We start from the raw sequence: 20,282 nt of genomic DNA, 5'->3' as shown, positions 1-20,282 counted from the left end.
GATGGCAGAGCCTGGTGTGAGCACAAATCCCATCGGGGACAGAGGCTGGGGCTGGGACGGGCAGAGAATGGATGCTCAGATGAGGCTGCACACCTTTGTTTTCCCTGCCTCCCATTCCTGAGCAGCACAAACCGCTTCTGGGATGGGAGCAGGGCTGTGGCCACGGCCTGGGACACAGGGTGGGTGCGAGGGGCTGCAAGGACAAGGATCTCCCCAGCCTAGAGGTGACACCGCCAGCAGGGCTGGGGCTGAGCTGAGGAGCAGCAGCCCTGCCAGACTGCTCCATACGAGCTGTCGGCTCCAGGAGGCGAAGCGTGAGGGTGAAAGAGCCGAGGCTCTCGCTGGAAGAGGCTGAGGGTCAGAGGAGAGGGAGCTGAACCATCAGGCATGTGTTGACTCCCACTGAGCTGCACACACACGCTCACACCAACTGCTGTCAGCTCATCCTGCAGCAGGAGCCGGCCGAGGAATCCCACAGGGAACACAGAACACTCCAGGCTGGGCAGAACTGCTCACAGCCACTCTTATTTTTAAACACGACTTGCAGCCCTCATTTCCCAGCAGGTGCAGCGCTGTCGGGAGCGGTGACTGCGGGCACAAAGGGAGCCTCCTGTTTTGACTGCAGACTAAATGATGCTCACTTATTTGGGGAGGAGCATTTCCAGCCACACAGTGTGAGCCAGAGTTATCAGCCAATTCAGGATTTATGGCCAATTCCATTTCCTGGTGAGATGCCTGGAAAGCGAGCACCAGTTCCATCAGAGCAATGGGTTAAACTGTGTAAAACACCTCCATGCCGGCCCACCAGAGCCTGCACACACACAAATCCTGCAAAAACTCCTCTTAAGGCTCTGCTGGACAACAATCCATCGGCAGGGTGTGGTTTTTATCTCACCTGTCTGCAGTGAGGCACCAGCAGAGCAGAGCAAAAGGCCAGGGGCTCCCAGCCCTGTGAGGAGGAGGAGCTGTGACAGGGACTGTGCTGGCAGCTGTCCCCAGGTGGGCATCTGGGACAGCTCCTCCCTGCCTGGCCCCCGCCAGGGATATCTCACAAGCACGTGCACCTCCTCCGGGTGCTGATTTAACCCTGGTTTCCTGCTTTTCTTCCAGGTGCTGATTTAACCCTGGTTTCCTGCTTTTCCAGCATCACTTAGTTCCCAGCAGGATCCAAGCCCAAACTACACCCTTCAGGATGCACCAACAAGGAGAAGTGCTTCAAACAAAGCAGAAAGCAAACCAAGCCCTGCTGCCCACCCCAGATGTTTGGAGAGCATCAGCAGCAGGTGAGTTCACTGCACACAGTGTGGCACTCACAGCTCCCCAGACCCACTGCTCTTCTCTGCTCAACTCCATCAACAATCCCCTGCCTTCACAAGGGAGCTACAGCCACGGTGGTATGGCAAAGGGCAAACCCCTTAACAGCTTGTTTTCAGCCTGTAGTGGGTGCTTACAGCACTCTGTGTTTCTGTGATGTTTCACATTTCAGAAGCTGCAGGAGCCCATGGATGGCAGGCTGTGCTTGAGTCACCCTCCTCCTGTCACAGCACCTGCCACACACCAAGCAGGGCACAGCACAACTCTCCTGGGGCAGCCATTCCCCCTCTGCAGCATCCTCAGCTGCTGACACAGCGCCAGGCCCCAGTGGCCAAAGGAAAACTCCACAAATGCCATGGTAACGGTGTGAGGTGACAAATATCCATTTGTTCCTCGGTTGTAGCACATTAAGTGTAACTGTGGTCCCTCAGTTCACTTTCCTGCCCTCACTGCAGCTGGTGTTAACCCAGGGATATTTTCTTAGGCTTTCAAGTGGTGTTTATCATTCATCATCCCCCAGCAGCAGCAGAGACAGCTGATGGCTCACCAGGCTCACGAGGACTGGAGAGCTCCATTCCAGAGGCATTGATATGCCTCAAAAGTTGTCACCAGTCACCAAGGCATGACCAGAGCTCAGCCCCTGTGTGTCCAGCTCCCAGGGAAGTGCTGTGATTTTTAAAAGGAAAAATCACCCTCCAAAACTCGGTGTGGGAGAGCAGCAAGCCCTCATAGCACCTCCGGCTTTGTGCACTCTGTGCTGAGAAGAAAGGCAAAGGAAAAGAGGAGGCTGCAATATTTTATTTCAAACCACTGCCAGCTCAGAACAGAGTGCTGACCTTCACCAGGGCTCAGAGAGTAGCTGTTGTGCTTTAAGCTAATTGGTACCTGAAAGAAAAGGCAGAGCAGAATCGGTGCCAGAAGATAAAGGAGGTGCTGGCCCTGCTCTCAGCAGCAGGGCTCTGCAGCGCCTGACGCCAGCACAGCACCCAGGTGGAAAGGTGTCAAAAGGTGAACTCCTCAGCTGTCCCAGCTGCAGCCCCTCTTGATGAACACCCCAGGACAAGCAGATGGACACCCCAGGACATGCAGCTGCAGCCCTGGCTCTCCTGACAGCTCCAGTGCAGCAGCTCCTGCCACACTGATTCCTGCCAGTCACCGTGGGCACCTCTGTACATCACACACACACACCCTGGACAGACACTGAGCACTCCTGCCATTCCACCTGAGGAAAAAAACACTTCTTCAGGGTCAGGCAGGGGCAAGGGGCTGCCAGGTGCAGCCTCTGCTGAAGGGGACCCTTGGCTGGGCAGGGCAAAGGGCTGCTCCCAGGGAATCGCTCATCCCCAAGTGACTCCTGTCACCTTAGGTGCACAGCAGGACAATAAACCCCGGCACCCAGCGCTGAGCCAGCCCTGAGAAGCCACAGCAGGGCATGAGCTAGACTTGCACTTCAACCTCAGGGCTCTTGCCATGCTCAAGAATATTTGCCCACTCTTCTCTGCTGAATATCCCAGGAGAAGAAAAGATCTTCTGAGGGCAACATTTTAAACCTAAATGCGATGCAGTATGAAAATTTCCTCATATAAAAGCTAAAGAAGGATATAAAATACTCAAGGAGAGGGAGACTGGTGCTGCCACTCTTGTTAGTTCTGGGATATACTGCTTTGCTCCCATTCATGAATAATTTTCTGTGAAATCTGTGTCTGCATGAGTCCTTTCATGCATTAAATGTCAGCAGTCCTGGAGCTGCCCAAAGTTGTAGCAGCCTGAAACAGGCAGCCTGCAGCTACAGAGAGGGTTTGGGAAGCAGAGTGGTGTGGACTGGCTTTTGAAAGCTGTGGAGATTCTTCCAGGAGCAGCAGCCTGGGACCACCTGCCCCAGACATGGATCTTGCCAGTCCCAGGGGGTTTTTCTGCTCCAGGACTGTGTGTCAGTGCTGGTGCCAGCAGGAACACTGCTGTGAGTGACAGCCTTGCACAACACACACAAACACCCTGCTCCCAGGGGCTGCTTCCCCAGACAGAAGAAATCCCACTGCTCACAGCAATCCACAGATGAAAAGCAGACTGGTTTCTTCAAATATTATTTATTCCTCAAAGCGTCCAACTAGAATATAAAAATATTCCTTGGTGAAAGCAACCCAGAAAAGGGTTGGAAATTAAGGCCAAAGGAAAAGCATTTCACTGTTCCAAGGGAGCAGAGAGAGCTTGGAGACTCCTCAAGCTTGGAAGTTAAGGTTGTATTTCTGTATCACAGAAACCTCCTATAGAAGCAGGTCCATAAGTTATCCATCTCCTCGTGACTCATAACAAGGATGGAATGAGTTTCTAGTTTGTTCTCTTTGAGAACCCAATTACTTCAAGTGCATCACACCAGTAAATGAAATCAGTGCAGCGCTTTATTTATTATTAGGCATTTGTTTTTCTTTATTGTGACTACATTATAGCTGCCACAAATACTCCAAGCAGCTGAATTAAAACAACACTCTCGAATATTTCCAATCCCTCTAAGCCTTGGTATTTTTCATGTTCTCCAATACTCAGATTTTTCTGACTAATGAACTCTTCCAATTGCTGGAAAATATTGAACGCAATTAGTACTTCAATGCACAGCCTCAATGTACGCCGTGCTTAGCAGCTGAGCACTGAGAAAGAGCCCAGTGCTTGGCAGCAGAACTGGAAATCCACAAGATAAAAGGGAGATTTATGCACACTCCCAGCGAGGCCTAAGGCAGGATTTAATTGGCAAGGTGAGCAGTAACAGGGCTGCAGGGAGAGCACTGAGGCTGTGGCCCCAGCACAGCTCCCAGAGCAGGCACAAGTTACAATTCCCAGGCTCAGGAATTAGAAATTACATTTGTCTCCTCAGCCTGTGCTCCAATGTGACCGAGCCACTCTGCTCCTTTGCTTCTCTGAGGTTTCTCAGCCAGGTTTCTCTCCTCAGGGGGAGACACAGATCACCCCCTCCAAGCCCTCCGCAATCCCATCCAGCCTGCGCCGGCACTCGCGCCGCAGCTGCTGCAGCTCTCTCTGCAGGCTGGCCTCTCTCAGCTGCAGCTCTGCCAGCACCTCTGTAGCACTGACAGCTGCAGCAGCCTCCTGAGCACAGGCAGCAGTGCCTGCTCTGCTGGCAGCCCCTGTGCTCCGCAGCACCAGCCTGCCCGAGCCGTGCATTCTGTTCCTCCTTGGAGCACGGAGGGATGTGAGGCCCCTGAGCTTGAGTTCCACGCTCTCCTGTACCTTCCTGGCAGTGGCACAGAACCTCTCCTTCTGTAGCTCCTCTCTTGCTGCCACCTGTAGAGGGGAGAAAAAGAACAGCAAGGGGAGAGTATTTAATTTCTGTGAAAGCAATCCTCCCCCCAGGAAACAACACAACACATCACGTTTGGGCTAGGATGCACTGAGGAGAAGAGCCAAGTGTGAGTGTAAACTGAAGTGTCAGTATAAACTGAATTAAACCAGCTTTCAGCCAGGCCTCAGTACCCAGACAGCTGCCTGCAGTCATTTGTTTGCAGATTGCCAGTCCAGCAGCCCCTCCAGTGATGATTTATTTATGTACAAGGCTCTGCAGGCTTCCCCTGCTGGGCAGTGGGTGTGTGGGCTTCAGAGCAAAACCCAGCAAAAGGGAGAGCCAGCAGAGTGACCTTCATCCCTGTCGTGCTCCAAGCCACCAGCTTGTCATAACAGATTGACTGCCCCCAGAACAACAGCATCATTTCCTTTTGCAAGTGCTTTCTGCACCTGGCAATGCTGAAAAGTAGGGGTGACAACTGTAACTGAGCAATTCCTTAATTCTCAGTTCTCATTATGGGGTAACAATTAGGAAAAGGTAAAAAATGGAGCAGAGACAAGCAGAGGCCAAGAGCAAAATGAGTACCAGGCAGCACACTTTCACTGAAGACATGCCCCAATAAAATGAAAGCTTTTCTTGTGACAGCATCACAGTCTGGATTATAAAAGCAATTGTATATACTGGGATTTTTCCAAAGCATTTGATTTAATGTTCTCTAACAATTTGATTTGAAGAACTTGCAAGATGGTAATTGCCTTGCCAATTTTACTAGTGGATTAAATATGAATTCAGTGACTCATCTCAAAATGCACTTGTCAGTGGGGAAATATCTGTAAAAGAGACACCCTGCTAAGGCCTACAGGGAAATGGCTCTTGGCCCAAAGGGATTTTCTGTTTCTGCTATGGCAAAAAGCTGCCACATCAACTCAGTCAAAAAGCAGCAAAGTTTCCCAAAAGCGATGCTGCCTCTGCAACCTGCCCAGATCCCAGAGCTCTCCTGAGACTTGTATGCTGCTCTGGAGTTTGTGCCTCAAAAAAACCACAGGGAAACAGAGAGTAGGATTCACAGGCAGTGACCCAGAGCCCAGAAAAACCTCAGAATATGAAACTTAGAGAGTTCAAAATATTCCATTCATGGAGACAGATGTGTGGTTTGTTTTACTTCCTAAAAGGAAGTGGGGAAAAAAGGTGGGAGAGATCAGCCTTTGCTGACAAAGCCATAAGGAGATCAAATGGATGAAAATTCGAGTTAAGATATTCAGCTTCAGAGTAAGACACTGTTTCCTGCTGTGAGGATAATGAACCATGAAATGCTTCACTGCAGCTCCAGGGATGAATCCTCTGGCCAAAGCTCAGCTCAGGTCAAGCTCAGTGCTAATGATCCCCCTTGCAGCCTTGAAACCTCTCTGCAGCCCCTCGCTGTCCCACCCCTGGGCAAAGCTGAACAGCTCCTTGGGGCTTGAAATCTGCAGAGCTGCATGAAGATCTCAGTGCCTCAGACATCACGGCTTTGACAAGCTCCCTGTAAAGTCAGGGATGTTTTGGCAGCTCTCTGAAGCACCAGAGATCAGGCAGAGCTCAAAGCAGCCCCAGCTGCAAGGACAAGAGTCCTAAGGTAGCGAAGCACCTGCAGCATCTCCCACTGTCGAGCTACAGCTGCTCAGGGGCAGACCAACTGCTGTCTGAGAGAGAAAAAGGATTTTTATCCCCCAGATCAGGGGGGGTTTATTACTGAAACGAGTTCAGAAGGATATGAGACGTGCAGGGGATCAGTCTGCACTCTCTCCAATGAAACACTGCAGGTGTGACGGCTGCAGTCACACAAATTCCTCCACTGACACCAACTTCACTGGGCTCACTCATCCCACACCTTCCTTCAGAATATCTTCATGAGTTTTGCAGCCAAGTAATTAATCCTCTCCATGGTCTTCTGATGAGTTATTCTCACCCCTCAGCCTCTGCTTAAAGAAGATTAAGAAAATCAATCAAATCAGCAAAGGAGTAAATTTCTCTGAATTTTTACCAACACATTAAAGGCTTTATCGATGCAGAACCATCTGTTAAAGGAGACCTCTGTTGATTAAGGCATTTGAACAGAGAATAGAAGCTGAGAGAAGTCTATCTTTGTCCTTGTCCAAGAATCAGGGGTCCCTCTTTATCATAATCCCCAGGGAATCCCAGGGACATCTCTTGCTGTTGGCTGTAAGAATAACTGAGGTGCAATTCTCTAACACCACTTCAGAAGGAACAAAACTGAAAAAATAAATTCAATTCTATCTGGTCTCCCCACAGCCAATGAATAAATGGAAAATGATGTTTGCACAAAGTGGATTTAACACTGGAATCCAGGATGGGAAAAATTTCCCGTCAGTTACAAACAACAACATCACTCAGCAAACAGAGCCCACAAGGTGTTATTTATTTTTCCCATTAAACTCCAGTAGAAGCACAGTAAGGCTGTATAAAAGCATTCTTAATGAAACATAGGTTTTCATACTCCCCACCAGTCAAAACTGGAGAATTTTATTATCCACTAAGCACGGCACATGATGGAGGAGCAGCATGCTCCTCTCAGCTCTGAGTGCACTGAGCTCTAGCCCACAGCAGCAGCAGGGAAAGGAATTACTACAGGCAAGCAGGAGCAGATGTAAGGGCAAGGATAACAGCCCTACAGCCAGGAAAACACAAGTGGAACACAACCTACACCCAAGTGTCAGAAGGATGTTGCACGTGCTGTCTTCCATAAAGAGGGCCAGTATTTCCTGGGATAACATTAGATCAACTTAAGAGGGGAAATTAAAAAAATTATCAATATTAAATAAGAGCACAAGTTCAGCAAAGCACTATTTATTTCCTATCAGCACAGTCTGGAGTTGGAAAGCTGACTCCAGCTCTGTTCCTCTTGGAAGGCTCTGCAAACATATGTATGGCCACAAATACTCTTGTTGCAGTTTATAGATTTCAATTGCTAAAAATCTCCAAGGGTTATCTTCAAGCAATATCCTTTACTCTTCACATCCTGAATGCTTGTGAAAATACTCAATAATCTCCTCCTGTATGGTTAATTGATGCTCTTTAACAGCTTGCTGTCTCCCATTAGTCAGCACACAATGATTATTCTACTCTGCAAAACAATCTCAGTAGACCACTTTGTATTAAACAAACATATTGTAAAAGATTAGGAGCCTCAGCATTTTGTGCCTGCCCGTTTCTATCCCACAGCTCTGCCTTTCAGCCTCAATCTACCAGCTGGAATTTGAATTCCCAATTAGGTGCGTGGTGCTGTCTGAAAACCGCTGCACATCCTCTCCAAATAAATACAACAACATGATAATCATCTTTTCCACTTGTACAGAACCATCCTCATCCCAAAGGGATGCACTTGGAGAAATTCCACTCCAAGCACACAGGGAATCAGCTGATGAAGAATCAGCATCTTCTGCTCTGCAGTGGGTTGGCTTCTCCCTTCCCAGCTCTTCGGGCCAGGGCAGTGGCCAAACTGCCCTGAGTGTGCCCAGATGTTCTCCTTTTGATAACTTCAGTCTTCAAAAGGTGTTAGGAACTAAAAGCCAAGGGGAAAACTGTAATAACTTTGATGCTCCAAGGAGAAGCCAACAAACCAGTGGAGCTGCAGGGAGCAATATTTCACCTGGGATCAGACTGAGAAGGGACCAAAGGGAGCTGGGCTGTCCTCCCCAGAGCTGGGACGGTGCAAAGGGCTGCAGTGTGCACAGATCCTGCTGGCACAGCCACAGGCACTGCAATAAAACAGCAATAAACACACCATGAACTGCAGCACTGGCTGCAGGGGGGCACAGACAGGTGGCATCTGGAACCCAGCAGGCAGGACCTGCCTCAGGTATGGAAAGGATTCGCCATCTCCCTGGGACATCACTGCCTTCACAAAACCATTCAGGCTGGCACCTGCCTGAGGAAAATGGCAAGCCAAAGCAGAAAAGGATGGGCCCAGTCCAGAGCTGGAAAGGGGAACATCCAAAGGGGAGGCAGACCCAAACAGCAGGCTGAGCAGGCAGCTTGGTCAATCCACCGTGCTGGATTAACTCCTGCACCCATGCACAGAAGAGGCTCTGAGCCTGCAAACACCTACACAGGATCACCTCCCCCAGCACCTCCTCAGCCCAGCCCTCTCTGAAATGCCTTCTACCCAAAGGCAGCTGTCTGTGAACAGAATAGCCGATTTTCAGGACTATTATAGACTATTCAGGACTACATTATAGACTATTTTCAGTCCTGGGAATCCTCTGGCTTTGAAGAAATCTTGTAACAATGATTGCCGTGGGCAAATCATGGCAGAGGGAACAATTGCAGATTTTGAGTAAGCTGCCTTCCAGTTTCTTTGCACATTCCACAGCTCTGAGGCCAGAGCAGTGTTACCCACATTCACCTCCCCTGGCCATGTGGCAATTTGCCACGTGGACAGCCCCAGTTTTCCTGCTGCCCATCCAGTGAAGCTCTGCTTCCCATCAGCTGCTTGGATGCCCCACCACACTCAGCTCACTTGACCCCTCCTCAAAAGGATCAACCTTCCAGCCCCTCAGCTCCCTCACATTTGCCAGCATCTCCCTGGCAATGAGTTCCCAGAGCTCTGTTTCATTCCATAGGGATCATGCCAGAGCGGCCAATCTCTCTCTCCCATTTTTAAGAACTCACTGATAAAAAGTGCAGTAAAAATTATGCATAAATCAGTGCTTTTTCTGCTGAGAAGCACGCTGAACGTGAATTTATTCAGAGAGGATGTAACCAACACGCAAGACATCCCAAAGAGATGCTAAGAGATCTTGATAACCACATCATGTTACTTAAATCATTTCCAGTAATGGCCTAGCTAAAGTGACAATCCCCCAAATGCTGGGAGTCAACATTTCAGCTTGTTAAAACTTCACATGGCTGAAAGCCATGAACCTGGACCCGACACCAGGTTTTTCAGGTTCACAGGAACCTGGAAGCCTCGCAGCTGCATCCCTGGAAGAAGCCACTAGACAGAGATGAAAGTTTAAAAAGCAGCAGCAGGGAAAGGTCCAAACCTCTGCTTCCAGGAAGAGGAGGGGGAATCATAGGAGCATTTCCATTTTGTGATCCTATTGCTGCCAGCTCCAGAGAGGGAACAGCAAACAAATGGCTGGAATTTCTTTTGAAGTGGATGGTGAAGACCAGAATCGTGTCATTGCTTTTAAATCACAATCTCTTCATGTTATTCTAGGAGTTTTGCAGAAACAGTTAGAACAGTATTGTTCAGAAAAACACAGTGCACAAGCCTAGAAACAGCACATTTTCTGCCTCCAGTCCTATCTGTCCACTCCTCCTCTCATATTTCCCTTATGAACAGGGAGAAGACCCCATATGCACAGAGGATGAAATGCAAATTCTCCTTGCCAAGCTGTGCAGATACTACAGACTGTGATGACTGCCTTTGCCAGAAAACACAATGAGCCTGGGAGCCTCCTTTGTGCTCCCAGACACAAGGAACAAACAGAAAAATCTCAGATCTTGTCTTTTGGGGCTGGGGAGCGAAAGGAAATTAGGAAATATAAACAGACACAATATCCAAGCCACCAAGTCATGCTCCTTTGCCATCAGGGCATAATAACCCAACACATTTCATAAACTCTGAAAACACCAAATAGCATCTGACTTGCAGAATTCTGTATTCCTAAAGGATGCTCATTTCCGAGTTTTATTTTAAACCCATCATGTCTAGGAAGGCCCCCGTGCCTGGGGAGTTGAAAAGGATGAAGTGAAATAATTACAATAGCAATAACTAATAACAATACAGCATTAATGAAGGGTCAGACTGCAGGAGCAGCAGAGACACTGCACTCAACACCCTGGCTCCAAACAGCACAGCACAACATCTCCAGCCTGGAGGAGCTGCCCAGAGCTCTCAGCCTCCATGGGAACTGAGCAGATTCTAATTCAACAGACAAGCATCAATTTTAGATAAAGATCTACGAGTGAAAAATGGAAGCGGGATAAGCGCGGAGACGTCGCTGGGATGGATGCTGTGCAGAAATCCTGACAGCTGGCCACTGGAAACCAGGAATGGCAAATTAACACTGCTTTAGGAGCTCTCTCTTCCCAGAGTGGAATCCAAACCACTCCAGGGGCTGAACCTCACAAGCACTTGCCTTTAATCAGTACAGACACTTCATAAAGGATCGTTTTTTATACCCTGCGTTGCCTTACAGCTTTGTGTTTTTCCCACTGCCACTCCCCAAGAAATGCCTTGCAGAGCTGCAATCCCAGCTCACAGTCTGTCTGGGATGCACAAAAAGGGATAAATAAGGATCTGCAGACTACTGTTCAGACAGCCCTCCTCGTCAGCACTGAGAAAACAGCACCAAGTACAAAAGAAATGAACAAAAGGAAATAATAAGCAGAATTAGTATCAACAACACAGTAGAGGGAAGAGCAAAGTCCACTCTTAGTACAGGAGAAATACCTGCAAATATTAAAAGAAAGTAGAATATAACCAAAAGAGGCAGAGGGATCCCAGGATTCCCAGCCACAAGCCCTTTGTGTTCCAGTGCAAGGATTTCCTGGCTGTTCCACACGCCTTGCCATGAAAAGCAGCACCCAAAGAGGATGCCCAAGCAGAGTTTGTCTCAAATATCATCAGAGACAGCAGGAACTGAACATGCCAGCACTGCTTCTCTTTGTACAGAACAAAAACCAGCAACCCAAGAGGCCTGTGTGACCAGAAAGACATAAAAACAAAGCTTTTGGCACACACAAATAGGGTGAGGGATTTAGCCTTCTTTAACAATAAACAATAATTTGGCTGGGGCACCAATTTCTTTTGACAAAAATGTTTGCTGCTTTTTTTTTTTTCTTTGAACAATGGTGGTTGAGGGTATGACAAATGCTTTCCTTCCTTAGCTGCAGACAGTGACCCATTCAGCCTCAGAGGAGCAGAGAAAGGCACTATTTCAAGGGATGCTGTGAATGCATAATTGAGGGAAAACCAAATCCTGCAGCTCCTACTGCTGGGAAAAATTATAGAGCAGGGGGGACAGGACCCTGCAGAGCCCACGAAGTTCAAACATTTGCTGAGAAGGAAAATCAGGCCCCCAACCTTCAGAAAATAATCTAAAGGCATTTGCTGCTTATACACAAAAGCCCACAGGTTCAAGCAAAAGCAATATCTGAAATCAGCTGTTCTGGAAACACTACAACACTGAGTAAGCAGGTGTTGTACTATAAAAAAAACACCTTGCCCTAATTTCAAATTCATGTCTTACAGTAACTTGCCCAAATGTAATTTCAAGCCTGTAAGAAAGTTAGAGAGTTAGTACTGCAGCTCTATAAACCTTGTCTCATTGAATCAAGCTCCTCTGCTGTCAGCTTTCAAGGGTTTTAATTTTCTGCTGCAATTTCTACACACTCAAGACTAACCAGTTTAAAAAGCTAGAAACCATCACTTTCTATTTTAATAGCTGAAGACTTCCCACACTGTCCTGCCTAAATGAGGTTTCTTTCTTCTGGTGAGACCATTGATTGTACACAAAGAGTCTCAAAATAGCCCATTTAATGCCAGTTTTCATGCATTTGAGGATTAAAGTCATAATGAATGGTTTGGATAGTCTAATCTATCACAAAGCACAGGCTACAGTCTCTCACCTGGTAATTTCTGCAATGTTCTGCTATATTTTGTTAAAGTAGAAACATGTTGTTTTGGGTTTCTAAACACAGACTCCAGCAGATCGAAATACTACCCTATCACTGCACTGCCCCTGCAGTGAAAGGCAATTATGGTTCAAAACACGCCCCTTGTCAGCAAATTCCACCTCAGCCACTGGCTCTGCTCATTCCACCTTTCATCTGAAGTCTGACACCCTCAAAATTCCACTTCTCCCCAGGAATTTGCAGAACACGGTCCAGCTATGAACTTTGCCTTGGTTAAATTACACTTTTCTCACTTCTCAAAAAGCCAGACCAAATTAATTCCTTTATCACCCTTCCATGAATCCCTTCCAACCATTTCCCAGCTGTGATGGTGGTGTAAGTGGTGCCAGCACATTTCATTAAACTCTGAACTGTGATGTGGGTCTGATCTGTCCTTCAATGACCAGTGGCAGACTGCAACACTTAGCTGCCAATAACCTAACAACTTTTCCATGACCCATTACCCTCTGTTTCCAAAGGCCATAAAATGGAAAGGTTTGAATAAAACAAAAATCAAAGTGACCTGAGGTACAGGAATTGGTACTTCTTACTCAACACAACCCCAGCAACAGGAGGAAACCCAAATGATGTCTTTTTGTTTAACAATAATTACAGCAGCTAAAGCAAAATGTCACCTTAATATAATCACTAATTTTTAACACTTGTTACGAGTTCAGCACGAGGAAAAATCTCAGTCCTTTGGAACTGGTGGTGAATAAATGAAAGGGGTGATCCCAAAGCAACATTAAGGGGGGCATTATTTGTCCCATAAACTCTGAAGATATTTTAGAAGGGCTATAAAGCTGAGCTATAGCAACTGACAGAAGATGTAATTATACAAGCAGCTGCATTCCAAATTTTGCCAGGATCTGCAATTTCCTGCAATTAGGGAGGAATGTATGCATCTCCAATCTTATGCATTTTAAAGGAAGACATTCACCAGCAGAATGCTGGCACCTTTTGTTGTTCCATAACAACCTGACAGGGAAGCCAGGGAGAAGCTGGTTACCTATCTCATCTAGGATCAGGTCTGCTGACTAAAAATTCAGTTTTAATACCCAGAACACCCTTAGCTGCATCTGAGGAGAGCTGGCACTGCTGCTCCCCACTTCAATTAAACACCAGATAGTGCAGAGCACTCCCTAAGCCTCCACATCAGCATCCACACTGCTCTCCCCAATGGAAAGATGCTGAGGGAGCACAGTAATGGAAAGCTAGATGCTAATTAAAGCATTTGACTCAGATAATTTCATAATGAGGAGATCTTGTTGGGATGGATAACGTGTTTTGGGGTTTGCTTGGTTTGTTTTGGGAGCCTTTCACTTTGGTTTTCCTTTAAGATAATCCAGTGGCTCTGTACTTCAGACTCACGTCTCTAAGTGCATTGATGGGAGTCAGAAAAGTCAATTTAGCTTAAGGTAAAGGAAAAAGATACAGGATTAAGAAAAGAGAAGAACATTCATATTTTCCAGCATCTTTACCAGAAGAATACAAATAGCAACACAAAAATACAACTGACAGAAGCACTGCCTGTGTGCTGAGCCTCCCAGGAGGGAGATGAATCCTCTCAGGCTCCCCAGGACAGCCTGAGAGCTCCTTCCCAAGAGATGCCAGCCTGCCTCTCTCTGGCCTGAGAGGTGGGACAGCTCCAAGGAGGAGCAGCAAACTTGCAGACTCTTCACCAGTGTGAAAAACGAGGTTCACATAATTTTTATAGAATTTAAAAGTTTAATAAAAAAAAGACAATTAGGAGAAAAAAACAAAGTATCCAGATCTGGCCGGGTGTCTCTGCATTCACCTCACTGACAAAGGATTGTCCCTTAAAAACAGAACCCTGCTACATATCCATAAATTCTCACACATATTCACACATTCTTCTTAGGATCTTTGGGGTTCTTCTGTTCAGTTTTCCCTTGCCCCCTTCCCAATAGATCAATCTTCTTGGTGCCATTGAGATTTACATTCCCTGATACCAGAAATGCAATAAATTCCTCCCCCAGAGTTCTGGTCACTGTTGTCTTCATCTGGGTAAGATAGTTTACAAATGCAGGAGTTCTCTGGCTATTTTTTTTTCCTCAGTCTTTGGGTTATACAAACAAAAGCATTTTTTATTTTAATACTATGCCATAACCTAACATATATGTATTATACTACTATTTCTAAATTTCATCAATAACAGAAATAAAGAAAACTATATTAATACAACAAAATTTCTCATTCTTATACACATAACATTCATTTTAACATTTGCAAAAAGCCAACAATATAAAATGTATCTATAACAACCAGCAACTGCAAGGAGACACAGCCCAGCCTTGTGAAAGTCCCATGTGCCACACAATTCTGAATGCACACCACTGGAAATAAGAGGGGGGGAAAAACAACCTTATTTTCCTCTCCAAATTAGAAATCTTGAGCATTTTACAGTAATTTTAAAAGTTCTGTTCTATCATTCCAGCCTCTCATACTGCATTTATTTTTAACTGCAGTTTTATCTCTAGACTTTCCCAAGTCCTTGAATTCAATTAGAAGATCACAGAAATTAAAGTAGGAATAGGCACATACTGAAAATATATGATATGAAAACCAGAATATGTCAGTGTAAGTAATTTAGACACTTGCAAAAAGGCTGAAGTGCTACTCTGAAAAAGACCCTGACAACTACAAATTACAAAGGAAGGCAACAGACAAGTATTGCTTTGGATAATAAATTGCTCACTTACTTTTCAATTTGTTCTAGCAAACTTTTATCTTGGGCAGCAGAGACAAACACTGATGATAGATCATCTCAGATCTAAGTGGCCTGCAGAGGCTTGGAGGGTCCCACTTTGCTTTTAGAATACTTTCATCACTGCACAACATGAAAGTAGCCACTTCAGAAAGAGTGCTGCTTGAGCCTTGCACTTCTCTGAATCATCCTGCTTCGAGAGAACAGGATGTGAAACTTGAAATTCAAGAAATGGGGTCCCTGGATGGACAGCCAACAAAAGCAGTGCTGATACAAGCCACTCCAAAAATACAGAGATGAGAGGAAGGTATTACACTACCTAGTCATACAAATTTTCAGAAAATGGTTTTTCTTACCCAGCAATTACAAATAAAAAGAAAGCCCCCCACCAAAAAAAAACCTAAACCCCAGAACTCCATGACTTATAGGGGATTTCTTCACCCCCAAACTGGTTTTGTTTGCAGTTAGAAAACAGTCCCTTGTCCCTCCCAGGGGCTTTGCATGACCAGTGCAGAACATCCCCCAGCAGCCAGCCCTGCAGCTCCCACCCCAGCTCTCAGGGAAGGCAGGAGCTGTGCATCCTCAGCAGCAAAGGCCATTCCAGCCTATCCACAGCTACAGCACCAGGAAAATGAACTTCAGCTCCCAGGGGGAGATCTTCTACAGAACACATTTCCAGAGGTTCAGTGCAGACATTTTCTAAAGCCAGTTCTCTTCCAATGCTCTCAGCAGTGTGGTGGAGGTGAGGTGCCTGCGTGGCCCCTGTGACTCTCACAGCAGCTAAAGGCCAGTCCCTACAGCCAGCCTGCAAAGGGAGACAATCAAACAGCTCGCAGGGCTTGCAGAGAGCCAGTCAAATGAAGAAAAACGGTGAGTTTGCAGCTCAGAAGAGTACTGAGGCTTTATTTAGATGCATTTCTGGCTGGAGAGAATATAAGTGACAACAGTAAATTACAGATGTACTTTTATGTCGGCTCTTCCACAAGCACAAGGAACAAAGACAGAAACAAGGTGGATGCTTTCTTCTCTTATGATCAAGTACCCTTGATTTCAGGCAGGCAACTGAGAGAACAAGGCCAAGGTTTCAGGAAAAAAGGAAACAGCAAAGCTGAGCTTTGAATGCCTAGATGCAAAGAATCCTTCTAAAAGCACCTCTGTCAGCTCACCATAAACAAAAACCAAACCACATCCCAAGCAGTGCTGCAAAGCACTCAGTGACCCCAGCTCCTGCTGGCAGAGGGGGAACCCATCCCCACAGTCTGCCTGGAGCTTCACAGCCAGCCAGGCACCTCCTGCAAGCTCCAAACCCCCTTGGAAAGGGGCAGTAAAACACACTGACAGTGTTTCAGGGGGAGCTAGCTCAAAGGCAGCCTCTGGCTGTGGTGCTAACACGGCCTCTGTCAGCCAGAATTAGCTGGGACCCCGAGGTGCTGCCCTTGTGGAGGACGTGTGCCGCTGTGCCTCACCACTTGCAGGACAAAATCCAGCAGCTCTGTGGTTTCTGGTCCCTCAAATCCCACCCATCAGCCTCGAAGTTTTGCAAAAGAGCAGTGGTGCTTCTGTATCTGAGCCCTGCAGACATCCCTAGTCTTCATCCTTGTTTTATTGTGTGCTTTAACTGTGAGAGCCTAAGTGCTACACTTATTTCTTAAAAATGCTCTAAAACATTTACAGTGGCTGCAAAACACATTCTCTCATTGCAATGGGGTTTTTTTTACACTTTATCGTTAAATAAAGCTCATCTGAAATTTATTGGAGTATAATTCTCCAGCTGCATTTATTACGTGTTTCATTGCCTTGGTCAGCATCCAACATCTTCGTAAATAATGCAAGTGAAATATTAACACTGGTTATTTATTGTACTTTAACTGATCCTGTCACCTGAGCAAACATTCTGCATTTTGGCAAAGGAAGGGAAAGCAGCATCTTCTGGGAAGCAAGAAAAACTTTCACCCACGCTTCCTTCAAACCCCAGAGCTCTGCACACAGAACAGGAGACGGCACTCAAGTTTTTAATGTTCCTCTCCTCCCTAAGGAGCTGCAGTCTTTTAGCCTACATAAGCCCCATGAAAAATGTCAAGCTAGGTAATTTATTTCCAGTTACGGTTTTTGTGTGTGTTTGAAATCAGTTTGCTGATTTAGCCACTAGTACACACAGTGCCTGTGTCTCACAGCTCGTCACTCTTTCAGCAATCTGCACAAAAAGTTGCATCTGCAAAGGAAGAATAAACACTTATCTTTCCAACCCTTTGTATGCTGCAAGCTTAACATTGACTATTCAAGCCTGGCCAGCCTCCACAGTTTTCAGAAGCAAGAGTCTTTCAAACAATCTTCCAGCTGTGCTTATGTACAGTAACTTTTCACCAGCCCTAAAGCAGGCTAACTTGGGCCTTCAGGTCTAAAGCAGATTTTAGATCCTGCTGTCAAAAGGAGAAGCAGGTGCACAGGCGTGATTCCTTCTCTCCTTCCATCACAAGAGAGAGCAGGCTGCCTTCCATGGACAATCACCTGGATCTCTATAGGCACTTACCAGAAACAAGCAGCCCCAGATCTCCTGCTAGGAATATTGATGAGTGAGAAATAAACCAATGCAAGAAAATCCAAGAGCAAAGAGTGACTACAAAGATCAGTACTTACTTCCCACTGTTTGCAGCAGCTCCATGTTTTCTAATAGCCTAAATCTGCTAGAGCCACAGCAATTCCACCAGCAGCAAATTTAATCCAACATCTAAGTCAGAAGAGCACGGAAGAGCCAGTGGACTCGTCCCTCCTTGCCATCCTGCTGGCTGTGTCCCCCACTGCTCCTTTGATGGATGTTTTGGTTGATCTCTGTGGGTTTGCTCCCCTACCCAGGCATCTGGGCCCAGCCAACCATGCACTTCCAAAAGCTGCTCTTGTGGTCTTGCTAGTTCTTCAATTCCTTTTCGCATGAGGAGCTCCACTGACAGCTGCTCAGGGCTCCAGATGGAGCCTTGCAAATACAAAGTGGAACACAGAAGCGTTCTGGGACCAGGAAAGGGAATATGCTGACTGAGAAAACACACCAGCACTGAGCCATTCCCCACCACTCCTCCACTTCCTCCAGCCCAGACAGCAGGGATAATTAACTGCTCACTACACTAACATCTTCATATTAGCAACAAGCCCCAGGAGCTACAATGAACAGCAGCAACAGCAAAGATGAAACGGGAACAGTGTGCTCACGAAAAACCAGGAAGAAACCCAAAATAAAAAGGTGTTTTTGACAAGCCCCAGAGAGTTCTTCAGTGAGAGCTCAGCTGTAGCTTTGCTACAAATCCCTGGTTTAGGGCAGAGGAAACACAGTCCAGTCCTGCACCAGTGCAGAAGGAACTCAGCCCACCAGGAGCCAGCCCCTCACTGTTCCCACGTTTCAGAGAGAAACAGGACTTTATCTTTTCCTAGCACTGGCTACCAGGGACCCACAGCTCCTCACCACCCTCTCCAATCATTATGAGGCATAAAGAAAAACCTTGGAAGTTCATTTTTCTCAGTAGATAAAAATCAACTCAATCTCGGTAAGAGAAACCAAAAAAACCCAACCACACACAGAAGGATGTAGAACCATGTCCCAGCATCAGCTTCTGGAGCTGCTTCCCTATTCCAAATATTGAAGCCTTGAATCAAAATTACTCAAAAGCCATTTAGTCTTTTATAAATGTAAGAACCTTTGAAGAAAGATCTCTCTTTGTAGACTCTGCGAGGTCTCTGGCAGTGTGCTGTGACGAGCTGGCAATGACAAAATGTTTACAGGAAGCACAGAACTCTTGGCGTGGAGTGAAAGTGCCTCTGTGCTTCAGTCCCAGCACCTTCACCTGACTGGGTGCCCCAGGCTGTCCCTGCCACCCCTGCAGGCCACCCTGTCCCCAGGGAGAGAAAACAAAACACCCCTGTGCTGTACAGCCCCTCCCCAACAGACTGAGACTCCAAAGGGAACCTCTCCTGGCATGGGGCAGCCCTGAATCCTCCCTTCCCTATCCAGGAGGCAGCTGCAAGGCTTTGGGAAGGTTGGGGATGGCTGAATGGAAGGGAGGAAATGGATTAGGTGAAAAAATACAGGAACAAAGAGAAAATGTGTGATTCAGTGCTCTCCCACTGTGATTAGGGAGGTCAGGGACTGCAGTCTCACCCGGGTACTCAGACACACCAGCCACGGAGGCACAGCCACCAGAGTTTCTGGGTGGAATTCTGCTGTGGAAAGAGCCTGTATTAGCCCAGATTAATGGCTCTAAGCCTTCCTGGTCTGTGCCTCTGAGATGTGTGCACAAGCAGGCTCCATCCCAATCGTACCACCAAATCAAAGGAGCCTGGCTGCTTTTAAATGCAAGAGAACACAGAGGGTCCCAGGATACAACATCACAGGTTTCAACAAGAGCTGGGAATGGTACAAGTGTTCCTGTGATGCAAACTGGAACAATCACTATTTGGAGTTAAACCCTCTGCATATTCCAGCCTGTGGATGCCAAATATTTTAACACAGATTGAAATCAAACCCTCCCCTCTAACTGAGGAGCAGGTAACAGAATATTCGGAAAGGAAAAAAAAGCAAACAAACAAGTTCTCCTCTGGGATTAGGAGATTTAATCTTTTACAGTTAAGTTTGATTCTGAAAGCAGAAATGCTCTTAAAACTTAACCATTTCCCCCTACTTTTTGATCATTTCCAGATCCCCAAAATGTCACCAAAGAAATGATTATTTGCCCAGTACTGCACAGAAAAGAGCAAAGCTAACAGAAAGCAAGCCCCATATTCAGATCACACCTCTGTCATGTGCCTTTTCTCCTCCAAGACACTGAACACATTGCTGCCTAGAGATGGGTATCCAGTTAAAATGTCCTATTAATCAGGGTTTTACTCATCACCCAAATCCCATGGCAGCATTCAAATTTCTTCTAGTGAACATCCCCCAAAGGTTAAGTCATTTCAGGGTCATTCCAAGAACATAACCAAACAAACAGCTGGGGGTGTGCAGAAACAAACAAAAGAAAATAAGGAAATGAAAAATGTAACAAAAACAGAAAAAAAAGCAAAATCATTTTCTTAATACTAAGAGACTTAAGACTGATAGTTTTAACTGCCAGAACAACAGTGCACAAACTTTCAACAAATAGATTCATTGCCCCTGAAACCACATCCTGAATCGCAAGAAATTATGTTTAGTGGTGCAAACCAGGCATCGTGGCGTAGCAATGACTTCAACACATGTGAAATACCTCTACACAGTCCAAAATAAACAGATGAATCAAC

General features: G+C 46.4%; 1 protein-coding gene across 1 annotated transcript in view; it reads right to left on the bottom strand.

Annotated features, from left to right (window-relative positions):
* Positions 1–3,695: 3,695 nt before the first annotated feature.
* TEDC1 (tubulin epsilon and delta complex 1) overlaps positions 3,696–20,282 on the bottom strand; it is a 66,613-nt gene continuing 50,026 nt past the window's right edge. Inside the window, exon 8 of the mRNA XM_058842831.1 lies at positions 3,696–4,608. Within this exon, the coding sequence (XP_058698814.1) occupies positions 4,255–4,608 (354 nt within the window). The 3' untranslated portion in view covers positions 3,696–4,254. The remainder of the gene's footprint in view (positions 4,609–20,282) is intronic.

Source organism: Poecile atricapillus, chromosome 7, assembly GCF_030490865.1.
Source record: "Poecile atricapillus isolate bPoeAtr1 chromosome 7, bPoeAtr1.hap1, whole genome shotgun sequence".
Classification (NCBI taxonomy): domain Eukaryota; kingdom Metazoa; phylum Chordata; class Aves; order Passeriformes; family Paridae; genus Poecile; species Poecile atricapillus.
The sequence above is the reverse complement of the archived record's forward strand: the minus strand, read 5'-3'. Positions and strand labels throughout refer to the sequence as shown.